The 19964-nt window shown below is 43.4% G+C and overlaps 1 protein-coding gene across 1 annotated transcript in view; it reads left to right on the top strand.

Moving 5' to 3' along the window:
• Positions 1–19964, top strand: part of gabbr2 (gamma-aminobutyric acid (GABA) B receptor, 2) — a 753408-nt gene that overhangs the window by 728585 nt on the left and 4859 nt on the right. The window contains exon 18 of the mRNA XM_055662806.1: positions 17696–17816. Coding sequence (XP_055518781.1) covers positions 17696–17816 — 121 coding nt within the window. The remainder of the gene's footprint in view (positions 1–17695; positions 17817–19964) is intronic.

Raw genomic sequence — 19964 nt, 5'->3', positions numbered from 1 at the left:
CTCAAATTGCAGCAGGCATAGTTCCTTCACAAGGTTCCTATAGGAGCCACTTCCTTTTCTGTCTGTTTCCTGGTATTACAAAAGGGAGGAGTGGGCAGGGAGCATACCCTAAATGCCAGTTAGGTTATTCTTTACAACTGTTTTCATTTTGCTAATGGTAATGGGAAATGGCATGGAGCACATGACATTGCCTGGTAAGATCTATCTTGATGTTATAATAATCATTTGAAATTAGCTTCTCATCTATTTGTCCCTTTCATTTTGTTATAAGAGCTGCTGTATTCAGCATGCTTAATGGTTGCATCACCTAAAAGCAAAGTATAGAAAATAAAAGACTAGAAATTCAGAACAGAACCTTGCCAAACAAGAGAGTGAAGATAAAGCAACATCATTCTCTCAGCAATTCAGTGATCCATATTCCAGTCAAGCGAGGTTGTCCTCCAGAACAAAGTTTGGTAAAATTCACCTTGTAATCCCAGGTTACCATCACTCCTCCCCTCTCTCACTGATTTCATTTCCCCAACATCCCTTAACCTTGCCATATCTCTTAATAACTCTAGATTGAGATCAGAAATTTAAGTCATGATTAAAAAAGATTCAAGGGATAATACGATGCTGTGACTGAGTGAGAGATGTCCGAATGCTGGAGTAGGTGGAGTGGGCCACTGGAGGCCCGGAAACAGCCCGGGGCTCCAGTAGAACAGGTGCCGCTCCAAATGGCTGAGTGAGTAGAACAGATACAGCCGGCAGCAGCACGGAGTGGCAGAGCCATGGTGGATGACATCCACACATCGCCTGGCCAGTCAACTCCTGCACCTCTGAACCAGTGCCACTACCAAGGCAATGGGCCTTCATGGCCAAGTTAAGACTAACCTTTTTTGAAAATTCGAACTTGCAGGGTACAAAATGGCACACAAACTTTGTGTGTGCTGACTCAGTATGGTCTACTATTTACGCTCTTTTACTTAGTATGGTTGTGCCTGATGTATAGTAGGCTTATCACAGATCTGTATGCAAATAGGAACTTCACAGTACTTACTACTATATGACAACAAATTACCGTTGAACCATTGTAAGAGAACTGGCAAAAGTATTGTGTTTTAGGAGCAGGTGGTGGATAGATGATCCTTAAGGAGAAGATCTTGAAGCCTAGAAGGTAACAAGTGATTTAGAAATAATTTAAAATAATATATTTGCTTGAAAATACAATGGAATTAGGTAGGGTAAATGGGAGTAGGGATCTTTAGTGAAACTATACAAAATGTTTCTGCGTAAATGACAGGAAGCAGAACACATTCAGAAAACTGCTACAAATTGAAATGTTAAAAAAGTACGTAGGGGCACAGACTGAAACTGCAAAGGACATATTTAGCAAAGATATCAACACAGGAATAGACTGCAGAACATAGGATTTAAAAAGGCAGAACATTAGCAGCATAACGTGCCCAGGCCTATATTCAGATAGCTCAAATCAATTTATTTCTGTCATTTTCTGCTAAGTTGCACCCACTAAAAGGAGACTAAGTGGCAATGACAATTTCCAGTGGCAGGAACCCAGCTGATTCCATTGCAAATCTAGCCATCAGCTGAGGCTGCTGGTGGGGATAGTGGGAATGCTGTTGCTGTGAACCTGGGTGCAGAAGGTTGTAAAGTTTTCCATTGCCTTTGGCTTGTCCCAATCGGCCTACGCTTGCAATAGCCAGCATTGATTATTACCTGAATTTAGACTTGGCAGTAATTGAACTCTTTACCAGGAAGCAGTAACTGGATGATGTAGATATTTTTAGTTAGGACTGGATTATTGGCTTCCTACTGATATTAATTAATACTTTTGTTTGCGATTGTGAACGTAGGTTTATTAATGCAATCAATTCTAAGGCTGTAATTTAGCCACAGAGGTCACAGGTGTGACACCTATTGTGTCCTTTGCTAACATCTATGATTTTTAATGATCTCCATGAACTTTAAAACTGTTAGAAAAAATATCTAAAATTATAAATCAATTTGCTAGAGGAACTCAGTATGTCAGGCAGCATCCATAGAGGGAAGGGAACAGTCAATAATTTGGCATAGAAAACACAGAAAAATAGGTGCAGGAGTATGCCATTTGGCCCTTCAAGCCAGCACCGTCACTCAATATGATCATGGCTGATCATCTAAAATCAGTACCCGTTCCTGCCTTTTCCCCAAATCCCTTAATTCAGTTAGCCCTAACAGCTAAATCTAACTCTCTCTTGAAAACATCCAGTGAATTGGCCTCCACTGCTTTCTGTGGCAGAATATTCCACAGATTCACAACCCTCTGGGTGAAGAAGTTTTTCCTCATCACAGTCCTAAAAAGCCTACCCCTTATTCTTAAACTGTGCCCCCTGGCTCTGGACTCCCCCAACATCGGGAACATTTTTCATGCATCTAACCTGTCTAATCTTTCTAAATTCCAGTTAATACAACCCCAGTCAATCCCTTCTTTCATCGTATGTCAGTACCGCCATATAACCATATATAACCATATAACAATTACAGCACGGAAACAGGCCATCTCGGCCCTACAAGTCCCTGCCATGCCGTGCCGTGCCATCCTGGGAATTAACCTGGTGAACCTACGCTGCACTCCCTCAATAGCAAAAATGTCCTTCCTCAAATTAGGAGACACAAAATTGCACACAATATTCCAGGTGCGGTCTCACCAGGACCCTCTACAACTGCAGTAGGACCCCCTTGCTCTTAAACTCAAACCCCCTCGCAATCAAGGCCAACATGCTATTAACTTTCTTCACTGCCTACGTGCATGCTTACTTTCAGTGACTGATGTACAAGCACACCCAGATCTCGTTGCACCTCCCCTTTTCCTAATTTGACACCATTCAGATAATAATCTGCCTTCCTGCTCTTGCCACCAAAGGGAATAACCTCACATTTATCCACATTATGCTAGATTTGCCATGCATCTGCCCACTCACCCAATCTATCCAAGTCACCCTGCAGCCTCATAGCATCCTCATCACAGCTCACACTGCCACCCAGCTTTGTGTCATCTGCAAACATGAAGATGTCACATTTAATTCCTTCGCATAAATCGTTAAAATATATTGTAAATAATTGGGGTCCCAGCACCGAGCCTTGCAGCACCCCACTAGTCACTGCCTGCCATTTTGTAAAGGACCCGTTAATTCCTTCTCTTTGCTTCCTGTCTGACAATCAGTTCTCTATCCATGTCCATACCCTACCCCCAATACCATGTGCTCTAATTTTACACAATAATCTCTTGTGTGGGACCTTGTCAAAGGCTTTTTGAAAGTCCAGGTACACCACATCCACTGGCTCTCCCTTATCCATTCTACTTGTTACATTCTCAAAAAAATCCATGCTGACTTTTATCGATCCTGTCAATGCTTTCCAAATGTGTTGCTTTAACATCCTTCACAATCAACTCAAGCATCTTCCCCACTACAGATGTACTGGTCTATAATTTCCCGCTTTCTCTCTCCCTCCTTTCTTAAAAAGCGGAGTTACATTGGCTACCCTCCATCCACAGAAACTAATCCAGATTCGAGAGAACATTGGAAAATGATCACCGATGCATCCACGATTGCTCGGGCCACCTCCTTGAGTACTCTGGGATGCAGACCATCAGGCCCTGGGGATTTATCTGCCTTCAGTCCCAACAGTTTACCTAACCCCATTTCCTGACTAATGTAGATTTCCTTCAGTTCCTCCCTCCTACTGGATCCTAGATCCCCCAGTATTTTTGGGAGATTGTTTGTGTTTCCCTTAGTGAACTTAGTACTCCCTAAATACTCGTTTAACTGTTCTGCCATTTCTTTGTTTCCCACTATAAATTCACCTGTTTCTGATTGTAAGGGACCTGCATTTGTCTTCATTAATCTTTTCCTTTTTACATATCTAAAGGAGCTTTGAGTGAGCCGCCTTCCCCATTTTATTTTTTCACCTGGCAGAGGTGAACAATTTTTGGAGTTCATCCATGCAGTCTTTAAATCTTTGCCATTGCATCTCCACCGTCAACCCTTTAAGTATCATTTGCCAGTCAATCCTAGCCAATTCCCATCTCATACCTTCAAAGTCTCCTTCCTTTAAGGTCAGGTCCCTAGTCTCTGAATTAACCGTGTCACTCTCCATCCTGATGCAGAATTCCACCATATTATGGTCACGGTTGCCCAAGGGGCTTTGTACAACAAGATTGTTAACTAATCCTTCCCTATTACACAATACCCAGTCTAGGATGGCCTGTCCTCTAATCGGTTCTTCTACATATTGATTTTTTTAAGCTATCCTGTATCCAGAAAATTATCCTCCTCAGCACTGCTACCAATTTGGTTGGCCCAATCTATATGTAGATTAAAGTCACACATGATAACCACTGTATCTTTGCTACACGCATCCCTAATTTCTTGCTTGATGCTATCCCCAACCCTTTTCCCAATAAAACTCACTTTATTAACCATTATTTCTACTCTGCCATCTAATTGTTTAGCTATTTTGTCTCACTCTGAAAGTTGTAATACTGTGATTTTGAGTTTACAATCTCTCTGGATCACCTGCCCCTCCACTCATCCAACTCTCCCCACTGCCCCCTCCCCCCCAATAAGTCTGAAGAAGGGTCCCGACACAAAACGTCAACTATCCATGTTCTCCAGAGAAACTGCTTGACTCGTTGACTAACTCCAGCACTTTCTGTAATTTTTGGACAAACAGTACACAAGGCAGGTGCCATCCAACTTTGCCCTGTCTGCTTAGGGGCTTCTGCTCTTGGTCTGATGGCCCTAGAAGGAACAACTTAATTGTGAGATGTTGTAAACATCAGTGCATTAGATTCAAACGGTCATATTCTGGAGAATACAAGGTTTAATACAAAGCACAGGCAGACTTTACTCAGAACTGCTGTGGATTTGGAAGCAACAGCAACAAAGATAAGCAGGAGAAAACACTGATTGGCTCTAGCCCAAGTGGGAGGAGAGAAGTGTGTCAGAGGGGGGGAAAACAGTTGAAAACTGAGGAATTTGGTTTGTAAATTGGTAAATTAGGCAATTTATCAGTCAATATAAGCAAGACGGCTCTTAGGGAGCGGCAGTGAGTGAGTGGCCTTGTGAGGGAAGTGCCCTGTGAGTAAAGTGCGAGTCTTTGGTGAGGAGGCTGAGGAGAGGAGGCTACGCAAAATGCTGGAGAGGCAGGAACGAAAGAAGGAGATGTCAGGCAAGCTGATTCAGTGCGATGCTTGCAGTATGTGGGAGGTCAAGGACACTGCTGGTGCTTCTGGCTTCTACAAATGTGAGAAGTGCATCCAGGTAGAGCTCCTGAAGGACCGTGTTGGGGAACTGGAGAAGCAAGTGGATGACCTCAGGTTCGTCCGAGAAACTGAGTCGTTCCTCGACAAGTCCTACAGTAAGATTGTTACACCTAAGGTACTGGAAGAGAGAAGGTGGGTGACGGTGAACAAGGGAGGGAAGCATGGAATACAAACGTCCCTGGGTGTTGTATCTCTTGTGAACAGGTTCACCCACTTAGAAGCTGTCAGGACAGAAGTCGGATGGACTGAGCGGCAGACTGGGGTGCAAAGCAAAAAGGGCTGTTGAGCGCTTTGGGGAACTGGAGGTTCCAAAGAGGCCAATGTCAGGCAAGGCCATTGTAGTGGGAGACTCCATTGTGAGAGGTACGGACAGGGGTATCTGCGGCAACAGACGGGATTCGAGGATGGTGTCTGCCTTCCTGGTGCCAGGATCCAGGATGTCATAGACAGAGTGCAGAAAATCCTCAAGGGCGAAGGTGAACAGCCGGAAGTGGTAGTGCATGTCGACACAAACGATGTCGGAAAGAAGGGGATGAATATTCTGCAGCGTGACTTCAGAGAGCTCGGAAAAATGCTGAAAAGCAGAACCTCCAGGGTTGTTATCTCCAGCTTGCTTCCAGTTCCATGTGCTGGCGAGAGCAGGAACAGGGAGATACGGGACCTTAATGTGTGGCTGAGGAACTGGTGCACGGGGCAGGGATTTAGATTCTTAGATCACTGGGATCTGTTTTGGAGTAAGGGGGAACTGTACAAAAGGGACGGATTGCATCTTAACAGGTGGGGGACCAGCATTCTGGCAGGCAGGTTTGCCACTGCTACACAGGTGGCTTTAAACTGAATAAGGGGGGTGGGGTGTCAAATGGGATAGTGGAGGATGGAGTTAAAGGGAAAGGGTTTCTTAAATGTGTGAGTGTAGAGACAGAGGGGTGTAAAATGAGGGTAGAAGCCAGAGATAGCAAGGTAAAAAGTAAAAGTGGCAGGTAGACAAATCCAGGGCAAAAATCAAAAAGGGCCACTTTTCACCATAATTACATAAGGGGTAAGAGTGTTGTAAAAACAAGCCTGAAGGCTTTGTGTCTCAATGCAAGGAGAATTTGTAATAAGGTGGATGAGTTGAATGTGCTGATAGCTATTAATGATTATGATATAGTTGGGATCACGGAGACATGGCTCCAGGGTGACCAAGGCTGGGAGCTGAACATCCAGGGATATTCAATATTCAGGAGGGATAGACAGAAAGGAAAAGGAGGTCATAGCGTTGCTGGTTAGAGAGGAGATTAACAAAATAGAAAGGAAGGACATTAGCTTGGAGAATGTGGAATCGGTATGGGTAGAGCTGCAAAACACTAAGGGGCAGAAAACGCTGGTCGGTGTTGTGTACAGGCCACCAAACAGTAGTAGTGGAGTTGGGGATGACATCAAACAGGAAATTAGAAATGCGTGCAACAAAGGTAAAACAATTATAATGGGCGACTTCAATCTACATATAGATTGGGTGAATCAAATTGGCAAGGGTGCTGAGGAAGAGGATTTCTTGGAATGTATGCGAGATAGTTTTCTAAACCAACATGTAGAGGAACCAACGAGAGAGCAGGCTATTCTAGACTGGGTATTGAGAAATGAGGAAGGGTTAGTTAGCAGTCTTGTTGTGCATGGCCCCTTGGGCAAGAGTGACCATAATATGGTTGAGTTCTTCATTAGGATGGAGAGTGATATTGTTATTTCAGAAACAAGGGTCCTGAACTTAAAGAAAGGTAACTTTGAAGGTATGAGACGTGAATTGGCCAAGATAAACTTGCAATTAATTCTTAAAGGGTTGATGGTGGATATGCAATGGAAGGCATTTAAAGACTGCATGGATGAGTTACGACAATTGTTCATCCCAGTTTGGCAAAAGAATAAATCAGGGAAGGTAGTGCATCCATGGATAACAAGGGAAATCAGGGATAGTATCAAAACAAAAGATGAAGCATACAAATTAGCCAGAAAAAGCAGCCTACCAGAGGACTGGGATAAATTCAGAGTCCAGCAGAGGAGGACAAATGGCTTAATTAGGAAAGGGAAAATAGATTATGAAAGAAAATTGGCAGGGAACATAAGAACTGACTGCAAAGGTTTTTATAGATATGTGAAGAGAAAAAGATTAGTTAAAACAAATGTAGGTCCCTTACAGTCAGAAACAGGTGAATTGATCATGGGGTACAAGGACATGGCAGACCAATTGAATCATTACTTTGGTTCTGTCTTCACTAAGGAAGACATAAATAATCTGCCGGATATAGCAGGGGACCGGGGGTCAAATGAGATGGAGGAACTAAGTGAAATCCAGGTTAGCCGGGAAGTGGTGTTAGGTAAATTGAATGGATTAAAGGCCGATAAATCCCCTGGGCCAGATAGGCTGCATCCCAGAGTTCTTAAGGAAGTAGCCCCAAAAATAGAGGATGCATTAGTGATAATTTTTCAAAACTCTTTTGGATTCTGGAGTAGTTCCTGAGGATTGGAGAGTAGCTAATGTAACCCCACTTTTTAAAAAGGAAGGGAGAGAGAAAACGGGGAATTACAGACCAGTTAGTCTAACATCGGTAGTGGGGAATCTGCTAGAATCATTTATTAAAGATGGGACAGCAGCACATTTGGAAAGTGGTGAAATCATTGGACAAAGTCAGCATGGATTTGTGAAAGGTAAATCATGTCTGATGAATCTTATAGAATTTTTCGAGGATGTAACTAGTAGAGTGGATAAGGGAGAACCAGTGGATGTGTTATATCTGGACTTTCAGAAGGCTTTCGACAAGGTCCCACATAAGAGATTAGTATACAAACTTAAAGCACACAGTATTGGGGGTTCAGTATTGATGTGGATAGAGAACTGGCTGGCAAAGAGTAGGAGTAAATGGGTCCTTTTCACAATGGCAGGCAGTGACTGATGGGGTACCGCAAGGCTCAGTGCTGGGCACCCAGCTATTTACAATATATATTAATGATTTGGACGAGGGAATTGAATGCAACATCTCCAAGTTTGCGGATGACACAAAGCTGGGGGGCAGTGTTAGCTGTGAGGAGGATGCTAGGAGGCTGCAAGGTGACTTGGATAGGCTGGGTGAGTGGGCAGATGCAGTATAATGTGGATAAATGTGAGGTTATCCACTTTGGTGCCAAAAACAGGAAAGTAGAATATAATCTGAATGGTGGCCGATTAGGAAAGGGGGAGATGCAACGAGACTGGGGTGTCATGGTACACCAGTCAGTGAAAGTAGGCATGCAGGTGCAGCAGGCAGTGAAGAAAGCGAATGGTATGTTAGCATTCATAGCAAAAGGATTTGAGTATAGGAGCAGGGAGGTTCTACTGCAGTTGTACAGGGTCTTGGCAAGACCACACCTGGAGTATTGCGTACAGTTTTGGTTTCCTAATCTGAGGAAAGACATTCTTGCCATAGAGGGAGTACAGAGAAGGTTCACCAGACTGATTCCTGGGATGTCAGGACTTTCATATGAAGAAAGACTGGATAGACTCGGTTTGTACTCGCTAGAATTTAGAAGATTGAGGGGGATCTTATAGAAACTTACAAAATTCTTTAGGGGTTGGAAAGGCTAGATGCAGGAAGATTGTTCCCGATGTTGGGGAAGTCCAGAATAAGGGGTCACAGTTTAAGGATAAGGGGGAAATCTTTTAGGACCGAGATGAGGAAAACCTTTTTCACACACAGAGTGGTGAATCTCTGGAATTCTCTTCCACAGAAGGTAGTTGAGGCCAGTTCATTGGCTATATTTAAGAGGGAGTTAGATGTGGCCCTTGTGGCTAAAGGGATCTTTGGCTACGGCTTCTTGTCTGTCAGCGCCATTTCCGCACACGTATGGAGAGAAAGCAGGTACAGGTTACTAGCCATGATCATATTGAATTGCGGTGCAGGCTCGAAGGGCCGAATGGCCTACTCCTGCACCTATTTTCTGTGTTTCTATTTAACCTTTGGCCTTCATCAACTTGCTCCCTGATTTTCTATACTCCTCCCTGTGATTTAAAAAATCGCTAAGGCAGTGTTATTATTCTGTTTCAGGATCTAGGTGATGCTGGCAAGGCCAGATTTTATTGCCTGTTCCTATTTGCCCATCATAAGTGATGGCAATCCACAACCTTGAGTCGTGGCAATCCTTCTATTCCTTGAATTCTGTCAGGCTAGAACCTCTCAGTTAGATTTGGCAATGACAATAGACAATAGGTGCAGGAGTAGGCCATTCGGCCCTTCGAACCAGCACCGCCATTCAATGTGATCATGGCTGATCATCCCCAATCCCCATATCCCATGACTCTCTATCTTTAAGAGTGTGCAGACGTGGCGCCGACAGACAAGAAGCCGTAGTCAAAGAACCGAATATAAACGAGGCCACAACGCCAATGAACCGAAAGAGTCCGAAGACGAAACACCTACTAACCAAAAGGATGGGACGCCTAAATGCAATCTAACCAAAAGGGCGAGACGCTTAAATGCCAATGAACCGAAAGGCTGCGTTGCCTGAAAGCAAACTTACCGAATGGCCGCTCAGTCGAAACATCACCTACCCAAAAGGCGGCGGCGCCTACCGGCCAAAGGACCGACTGCCGCTCAACAGATAAGTCCAATAACGGACTTGACATTGCTGGGAGGTGGGTCTTCGGACTCTTTCGGATCATTGGCGTTTCGGCCTCATTTCTATTCGGTTCTTTGGCTTCGGCTTCTTTGCTTCGACCTCTTGTCCGTCGGCGCCGCGTCCGGCACCATCTTTAAGAGCACTATCAAGCTCTCTCTTGAAAGTATCCAGAGAACCGGCCTCCATCGCTGTCTGAGGCAGAGAATTTCACAGACTCACAACTCTCTGTGTGAAAAAGTGTTTGCTCATCTCCGTTCTAAATGGCTGATCCCTTACTCTTAAACTGTGGCCCCTGGTTCTGGGCTCCCCCAACATCGGGAACATGTTCGCTGCCTCTGGCGTGTCCAAACCCTTAATAATTCTACATGTTTCAATAAGAACCCCTCTCATTCTTCTAAACTCCAGAGTATAAAAGCCCAGCCGCTCCATTCTCTCAGCATATGACAGTCCTGCCAACCCGGGAATTAACCTTGTAAACCTACGCTGCACTCCCTCAATTGCATAGACAATAGAACAGTTCACTGCAGAAACAGCTTATTTGGCAATGTCCACGCCAAACATGATGGCAAGTTAAAATAATCTCCTCTGCCTGCACAATATCCATATCCCGCCATTCCCTGTGTATCCATGTGCCTATCTAAAGCCTCTTAATTCCGTGTGTCATATCTGCCCACCACCACACCTGGAAGTGCATTCCAGGCACTCACCACTTTCTATGTGATAAAAAAAAAACCTCTTCTGCACATCCGCTTTCAACATTGCCACTCTCACCTTAAAGCTGTGCCCCCTAGTCTGTGACATTTACATCCTTGTAAAACGGTTCTGACTGTTCACACCATCTGTGCTTCTCATAATTGTATCTACTGTGATCCGGGCTCCCCGCAACCTCAACCTGAAGAATGGATGGGACGTTTTGTAATTCTGCAGTTGGTAGTGTTCCTACGTGATTGTTGCCCTTACCCTCTCGGTAGCAAAGGTTACGTGTACCTCCAATTAATGCAGTGCGTTTGATGAGAGCAATGATGAGACATGCACCACCAGTGGAACAGACCTGCATTAATGTACTGATGACGTAATTCCCAGGTGTATACTGAGAATCAGGGAAACTGAATGCACTAGTTTCAAATTGTGATTATCATGGTCATGGGAATGTAATTAGCCATTCTTGAAGAGAAACAGTTAAAAGAGCAGAAAAACACCAAGTGATGGAGTAACTCAACAGATCAGGCAGCATCTCTGGAGAATATGGATCGGCGACCATTTGGATCGGGATTCTTCTGTCTTTGATCCAAAACGTCAACTATCCAAGTTTTCCAGAGATGCTGTCTGACCCGCTGAGTTACTCCAGGACTTGTACCTTTTGTGTAGACCAGCATCTGCAGTTCCTTGTTGCTACAGTAAAAACAGCAGCATGGTTCACATACCCGCCAATTGCTGTGATCTCCATGTTACCATTTTCACTGTGATTTTGTTGTCAATTTCCTTGGCAGACATTCCCTTTGCTGTCAACAAAAGGTCAGAGAAACATGATGAATTTCATAAACTAGAAATTACAAGCATCTAGTTTTCGGAATGATCCCAAACCATTTTCATCTCATTGAGTTTTCTGAGAGTCAAAATCCTCAACCCTATTCAATGTAAATTGTTTAAGAACTTGCTAATGGTTCACTCTCATCCTCATTGATTGATCCATTCAGTTCCACTACATAAGCGTTTCAATCTTCTTCCTGCTGTGATGAGCTTGTCTTTAAAACCTCCAGCATTGATTTGACAATCTTCTGTTAAACCTTTTGAAACTGAGCTAATTTGAGGTTATTTAATGCTACAAATGAGTTCCCTGAGCACGGTTTATCTTGTTCATGGCGACTGATGGTGTCCTAATGCAGTAACAGAACATCAAACAGCTTTTATACAAAACATTAGGATGATGTAGTGTGCCGTGAATGCTTATTTTACAAAATCACAAATTTAGTTGCAGAAGTAAGCCATCAATAATAAATGAAGATGAGGATATTAAAGTATCAGAATATGTATTTCAATAAATAACTGTTGGAAAAATAGGTTTTGCATGAGTATTTATCATAGAATTGCAGTGTGGTTGCATCGCAGGAGGAGCCTATTTGGCTCATTACATTCACAACAGCTCTTCACTGGGACAATGCTCAACTTCCACTAGACAGGTTTTTCTCTGGCCTTCTGTACCATATGGTAGCCAATCCACTCTTGAAGGCGACAATAAACTATGCTACTCCTGAAGGCAATGTGTTCCAGATTCAATCTTACACCTCTTAAAAAACAATAAATACTTCTTATGGATCAATATTTTTTTTAAAGCATTCCCATTGCCAAGGTGATACTTACTGGTCCGTGGTTACTGGCTCCTCGCTCCCTTTTTTTAAAGCAAGAAAGTGACATTAGCCCCATGATGCTCATCAGATGATTATGGTCAGCTTCCCCCATGATTTTCTCCCTCCTGAACTTCCTCAAAATCCCGTTTTGTTCAATTTAGTTTAGAGATACAGTGTGGAAACAACTCCTTCAGCCCACCGAGTCCATGACAACCAATGATCCCCATACACTAGTTCTATCCTACACACTAGGGACAATTTACAGAAGCCACACCTGCACGTCTATACTGCCCTACTTTGACAAAAGGAAGCAACTGACAATTTTGTCAAATTTAAGTTATTGCTTGTTTTAGGGTATTTGAGATATGCTCCACACTATGGTGAACAAAATAAGTCCTTCTCTTAGTACAATTTGAAAATATTGATACCAGAGAAGTAAGAAATTCCATCACCGAGAGCTGAAAGAAAAAACATTTTCCTCATTTACAAGAAAACTGCTTTCTGTCAGTTGCTTCCTTTTGTCAAAGTACGGCAGTATAGAATGTGGCCCTGATGAGCACCTGAAGAAAGCCCATGCGGTCACAGGGAGAATGTACAAAGTCCGTACAGACAGCTCCCATCGTTAGGATCGTACCTGGGTCTCTGGCACTGTAAGGCAGCAACTCTACTATTGTGGCACTGTTCCATCCAGTCCTGGCGACATACTAGGAATCATTTCTCTCATTTGTTCCCATACATCCTTGCTATCACTTTTAACACATCTAGTGTCTCAATTATCAAGTGACCTCAGTATCCCCGTAGAACATCTGATTTATGTCCCTCTGATGCACCTCTTTTCCATTTACCTCAACCATTTCCACAGAATGCTCTAGGATATCCGTTTATGTTGTTAGCTGATACTTTTATCATCCACTCTTTGCCCCTCATTTTAATTTTCATTTCCCCTCTGATTCTTTTGTTTCTTGCTAGTACATACATTTGTCACTCACAGATTTTTTTTAAACTTTATCTTCATCCGACTGCATCTTATTATTCAGTATGCTATGGGATTTGTTTATTCTTCCTTCGTCGCTCATGAGGATGTGCTTTAACTAAATCTGAACTTTCGTTTCCTGAATTACAGTTACAGTTTTGTTTGTCAGCATTTGGCTCCAATTCACCTGGGTCTGTATTCCCTAGAGTTAGACGAATGAGAAGTAAAATATACAAAAAATCTACGGGGCTTGGCAATATAGGCAAAGAGTTGGTGCTTTACCCAGTCTATAGAGGTTGGGATATTATGATACAGTTGTATAAGATGGCGAAGCCACATTTGGAGTATAATGTTGTTTTGATCACCCTGCTATAGGAAATATGTTGTTAAGCTGGAGAGAGTACAGATATTAACGAGAATGTTGCCAGGACTTGAGGGCCTTACCTATAGGGAGAGGTTGAGCAGGCTATAACTTTATTCCTTGGAGGGCAGGAGGATGAGGGATTCAGTTTAGTTTATTGTCACGTGTACCGAGGTATAATGAAAAGCTTTTTATTGCGTGCTAACCAGTCAGCAAAAAGACAATACATGATTACAATCAATCCATTTACAGTGTATAGATGCATCTAAGGGAATAACGTTTAGTGCAAGGTAAAGCCAGCAAAGTCCAGTCAAGGACAGTCCGAGGGGCATCAGAAGTAGATAGTTGTTCAGCACTGCTCTCTGGTTGTGGTTGGATGACTCAGTTGCCTGATAACAGCTGGGAAGAAAATGTCCCTGAATCTGGTGCTGTGTGTTTTCACACTTCTATATCTTTTGTCTGATGGGAGAAGAGGTCAGTGATGAGAGGAAGTGGTCAGGGTGCGACTCATCCTTGTTTATACTGTTGGCCTTGCGGAGCCAGCTTGAAGTATAAATGGAGTCAATAGAAGGGATGTTGGTTTGTGTGATGACCTGGGCTGTGTCCACAATTCACTGTAATTTCGTAGTCCTGGATGGAGCTGTTCCCAAACCATGCTGTGATGTATCCCCATACAATGGTTTCTATGTTGCATCTGTAGAAGTCAGTGAGAGTTGTTGCGATCTTATAGAGGTGTGTAAGATCATGAATTAAATAGATAGGGTTGATTTGTGGTCTTTTACCCATAGTAGCGGAATGAAGAACCAGAGGGCATAGGCTTAAGGAGAGAGGGGAAATATTTAATAGGGACTTGGGGGCTACATTTTCCGCACAGAGGATGGTGGATATATGGAATGACCGCCAGAGGGGGTACTATAACAACATTTAAACAATATTTGGACAAGTACATAGAAAGGAAAGGTTTGTTGGGATATGAGCCAAACACAAGCAGGTGGAACTAGTGTGGATGATGCATCTTGGTTGGCATGGGCAAGTTGGGCCAAAAGGCCTGTTTCCATACTGTATGACTCTAACCGAGTTACTATATCAAGATAAAACAAATATAAATTTATTTATCTAGAGGGTAATGCATCTTTGGAATTCATCATTCAGAAAGGCAATGAGTAGGCCACCTTGCCCCTCAAGGGCCTGTCCCACTTGGACGACCTAATCCACGAGTTTAGAAGACCCTAGACGAGTTGAAAAAAATGTCAAGGTTGTGTTGACTCGCCAAAGTAAAAGACCTCCTAGACCATGTCTACGACCTCCTACAACCCCTCTTGACCTCAGTCTTCCACACCCAAGACCAACTACGACTTGCTACGAGTGGAAAATGATCACATGATAAAATTCCGCCATGTTTGCTTTTTTTTTGGGCAAGTTACCGACCTACGATTGCCTACAACTACCCACGACTATCTACAACCTACCTACGACCTACGACCCACCTATGAGTAAAATGGGTCGATTTTTCCATGCCAACCTTTTCTCTACTTGTGGACATTTTTTATCAGGCTGGATAAAACGCCACGACCTACATGAGGCCACGAGTACGCAGAGACCACTCATGAGCATGAGGAAGAGTAAAGGGCCTGTTCAACTTTCACGACCTAATTCACGACCTTTTTTACTCGAGGACATTTTTCATCAGGCTAGAAAAACGTCCTACTTGATGCCACAAGTACCTATGACTAGCATCACAACCTACGTACGACCTCCTACGATCTCGTGACGACCATGCTGCGAGTATGAGTCATGGGCAAACTTGGCAGAGGTCGCCAATTAGGTCGTGAAAGTGGGACAGGGGCTTCAGTCATGTCCCACCATTCAATTACACTGTCCTGATCTGTCTCTGGTTTTAACTCTTCTCCTGTGCAAGTTCCACACAGATCTTAATTCCCTGATCTTTCAAAAATTAATCTCAAGTCGTCTCTTTAAATACTTCTGATAATCTAACCCCCACAACACCTCGCAAGTTTCCAGAGAATTCCATAGATTCTGTGAAAAGTTCCAATGCGCTTCAGTTCTAAATAACTGCCCCTTTACCTGATAATTATGCCGTCATTCAAGACTCTCCCACCAACGGAAACAACTCAACGTCTGTCCTGTCACATCCTCTTAGGATCTTATGTTTCTGTAAAATCAAACCTCAAAGAATATTGATCATTTGTAATAGGACCATCCTCTCATCCCAGGAATTAGCCAAGTAAAACACTTTTTGACTGCTTCCAATTGTAGTATATCCTTGATAAATAAGTGGACCAAGATTGCACATAAAATACCAGGTGCAGCCCCATAACAATTGTAATTATATTTAGTTATTTTTAAACTCCATTCCCCCAGCAATGGTGGCCAAAATGTAATGTCATCTTAATTAATGTTCAAGAAGGAACTGCAGATGCTGGAAAATCGAAGGTAGACAAAATTGCTGGAGAAACTCTGCGGGTGAGGCAGCATCTATGGAGCGAAGGAAATAGGCAAAGTTTTGGGCCAAAACCCTTCCTCAGACTGATGCAGGGTGAGGGGCGCGGGAAGAAGAAAGGAAGAGGAGGAGCCCGAGGGCTGAGGGAGAGCTGAGAAGGGGAGGAGACAGCAAGGGCTACCGGAAATTGGAGAATTCAATGTTCATGCCACTAGGGTGCAGACTGCCCAAGCGGAATATGAGGTGCTGCTCCTCCAATTTCCGGCGGTGCTCACTCTGGCCATGGAGTAGATCCAGGACAGAAAGGTCGGATTCGGAATGGCATGGGGAGTTGAAGTGCTGAGCCACCGGGAGATCAGGTTGGTTGATGCGGACCGAGCGGAGATGTTCGGCGAAACCATCACCAAGCCTGCGCTTGGTCTCACCGATGTAGATCACCTGATATCTGAGCAGCGGATGCAATAGATGAGGTTGGAGGAGGTGCAGGTGAACCTCTGTCACACGTCGAACGACTGCTTGGGTCCTTGAATGGAGTCGAGGGGGGAGGTGAAGCGGCACGTGTAGCATCTCCTGCGGTTGCAAGGGAAAGTGCCCGGGGAGGGAGTGGTGCGGTTAGGAAGGGAAGAATTGACCAGGGAGTTACGGAGGGAGCGGTCTTTGCGGAAGGCAGATGGGGGGAGATGGGAAGATGTGGCGAGTGGTGGGGCCACGTTGGAGGTGGCGAAACTGACGGAGGACTATTTGTTGTATGTGACGGCTGGTGGGGTGAAAGGTGAGGACTAGGGGGACTCTGCCCTTGTTATGAGTGGGGGGATTGGGTGTGAGAGCAGTGTTGCGGGGTATTGAAGAGACCCTGGTGAGAGTCCGTAGGGGAGGTGAACCCCCGTTCCCTGAAGAATGAGGGCATTTCTGATGCCCTGATGTGGAGCGCTTCATCCTGGGAGCAGATGCGGCGTAGACGGAAGAATTGGGAGTAATGAATGGAGTCCTTACAGGAAGCAGGGTGGGAAGAAGTGTAGTCTAGATAGCCGTGGGAGTCAGTGGGTTTATAGTAGATGTCAGTCAAAAGACCATCACCTGTGATAGAGATAGTGAGGTTAAGAAATGGTAGGGAAGTGTCGGAAATGGTCCAGGTGTATTTGAGTGCCGGATGGAAGTTAGTGGCGAAGTTGATGAAGTTAGTGAGTTGTGTGTGGGTGCAGGAGGTAGCACCAATACAATTGTCGATGCAGCGGAGGTAGAGGTCATCTTAATTACTTGTTGGACATGCATGCTATTTATATTTCAGGCTGCAAGGACATTGGTCCATATCTGTAATTTCAGTCATCTGTTTGAAGGAATGATGGACACAAACTTGGTTTTATTTTTCAAAAGGGTAATTATTAAATGAGAAAATTGGAAAGATTTACAAAAGGGCAGGGGAATGCAACTGGTTGGATAGCTTTTTCCACAAACAGATATTGTTTAAAGGCTTCCTGCATCGCAGCATTATTCTCTGATGTACTCTGAGGCATTTCAATGCACATGCATTTCCAATCTTTTTTCTATTACTTGTGTTCAGCAAGAAAAAAGTAAGAGATCCTTTAAGGCACAAAATTCATATTATCATTTATCTTTGTAGACAGCGATAAGCCTCCAATGAAAAACCACCACGATTCACGATCACAGGCACCTTGGGGCACCACACTGGACCCTTCCAGACCAAACAAGGATGGCATAGAAGATATCAACTCTCCAGAACAGTAAGTAATGACACAAGAATATTCACAAAATTCAGATCCAACCTCAACCAATATTTCTGGAATTCTGGAGGCTAATATCAACACCGTCTCCTTGATAAAAAATTCCAACAATGTAAACTATTATTGTCAAGATTTTTAAAAGTTTCCTCAACTGCAAACACATTGTAATGTTGCAGTATGTAATTCACCAGTAAATCCATCTTTTATGGTATTGTGCTTTGACAGAAGCTGGAATACCTTGCCAAAGGATCCCTTTGATAATCAATTTTGCTATTGGTCTCTCCAAACCAGGATAAAATCAGAGGTTTATGTTAGGGTGCTGTGATATCATTATCATGGGAACTAACAGTCTCAAACTCAGAAATTGTTCCTTTTCTGCACCTTCTGAGAGATGACGTTCTGCGGGGTGATAATGTTCAAATCTCCCATAGTCAACTTTATATTCTGTTGCAATGCAAAGGGATGATGACTAGTCTGGAGAAGGGCCTTGACCTGAACCATCGCCCATTCCTTTTCTCCAGAGATGCTGTGACACCCGCTGAGTTACTCCATCATTTTGTGTCTACCTTCGATTTGAATCTGCTGTTCTTTCTTACACATGACTATATGCTTGTTCTCAGCTTGAGATTGTCCAGTATATTGCTGGTTCTGATGTTGCAGCTGCATTCATTTGAGGGATGACAGACCCTTTTGCTGGACGACATAATGGTTTCCTTAATGAGAGTAGCATTCTGTCTGTTAGTAAAATGAGGAACACGATGTTCACCGTAACATTTGGCAATTCTACCCATGGCCAAATGTTAGAAGACATAACATAGAGAAATTCACTTTTTTTCACTGCACACATTCAGAATCAAATGCACCCTGATATTTTATTTTCCTATTTGCCCTTTATTCTTCTTGGGAAATTAAATTTCAGAGAATATTTTGACAGAATTGTTGCCAATGTATTCAGGCTCTTTACACCACCCATTGCTACTTAAGTGGTTTGGCCTTAGACAAGTTAAAATAATCCAAAATAGACACAAAATGCTGGAATAAAATAAAATGCTGGGACATGCAGCATTTCTGGAGAGGATTAGGTGATGTTTTGGATCAAGACCCTTCTTCAGTCTGAAGTTGGTGTAAACCCGAATCTGCAGTTCCTTCCTACACTTAAGATAATCCAATTTAGTTTCATAGAAATCTGCAGTTCTCTTATGGGGCTTTCTCATGGGGCGACTTGACGCAAGATGTAACCAGAGTGAAGTGGTCGTGGTCTAGCATGATATCACACGATATAACGGGGGGTAGATAAAGAGTTCCCACGGGTACTAGGCATTTCTGTTATTTGTGCGAGTGACTTGTCCGTCTCCCGAGCTTTCCCCATGAAATCTTGAATGAACATTGTGAACTGTGAAGTGTTGTTAAATCATCACGTGGCACACATTATGTCACTTTTTTTTCCACACACAATAAATATCCTCCCTTGGTTGAATTGGCTCATTTGGAGACATGCCTATACTAAGTAGTTTCGAGTACAGGATGGTGGTGTTTTTCATTGACGCGCTGTGTGCAGCAGCCCTCTATGTGAATCGAGGACGCTTGCGTGAAGGCAGAAGGGTGAGATGAATTAAAAAGAGAATTAAGAGGAAGTCTCACTGGGTGAAGCCCATCTTTCAACGGAGACCTCTATTTGGACAATATGATTCATGATTCCAACTTCAAACACAGAGCGTGTAAAAGCTGCCTGCGACTTTTTTACTTTACAGCTGCAGGTCACAGACACACTTATAAGAGAAGTTTAAGTTAACTGCAAAAACAGCACTTTTACATCAATAGAAATGTATGTTTTTGAATCATGGATAACATTAAATGGTTTTCCTGTTGATGTACTAATATATCGTTATATATACTCACATGAGCACCCGGGATACTCCGCAGCCTTCGTCTCCAGCAGGTTCCGTTTTTTCTCCCTGGTTCTGTAATACTCTCTGGATTTATCGTAAGGAATTTTGTTGAATTGGTACCATTCTACAAGTTCACCCTCTTGTTCCCTGGTGAAGTTATATGGCCTTACCTTCTGCCATCTTCCCTTTATATACGCGTCTGTTGAGGCTATTCCTACAACGGCTACTGGGGAGGCAATCTGAAATCCACCTTGCTCAC

This window comes from Leucoraja erinacea, chromosome 2, assembly GCF_028641065.1.
Source record: "Leucoraja erinacea ecotype New England chromosome 2, Leri_hhj_1, whole genome shotgun sequence".
Lineage (NCBI taxonomy): Eukaryota > Metazoa > Chordata > Chondrichthyes > Rajiformes > Rajidae > Leucoraja > Leucoraja erinaceus.
This window is presented reverse-complemented; position numbering and strand designations above follow the sequence as displayed.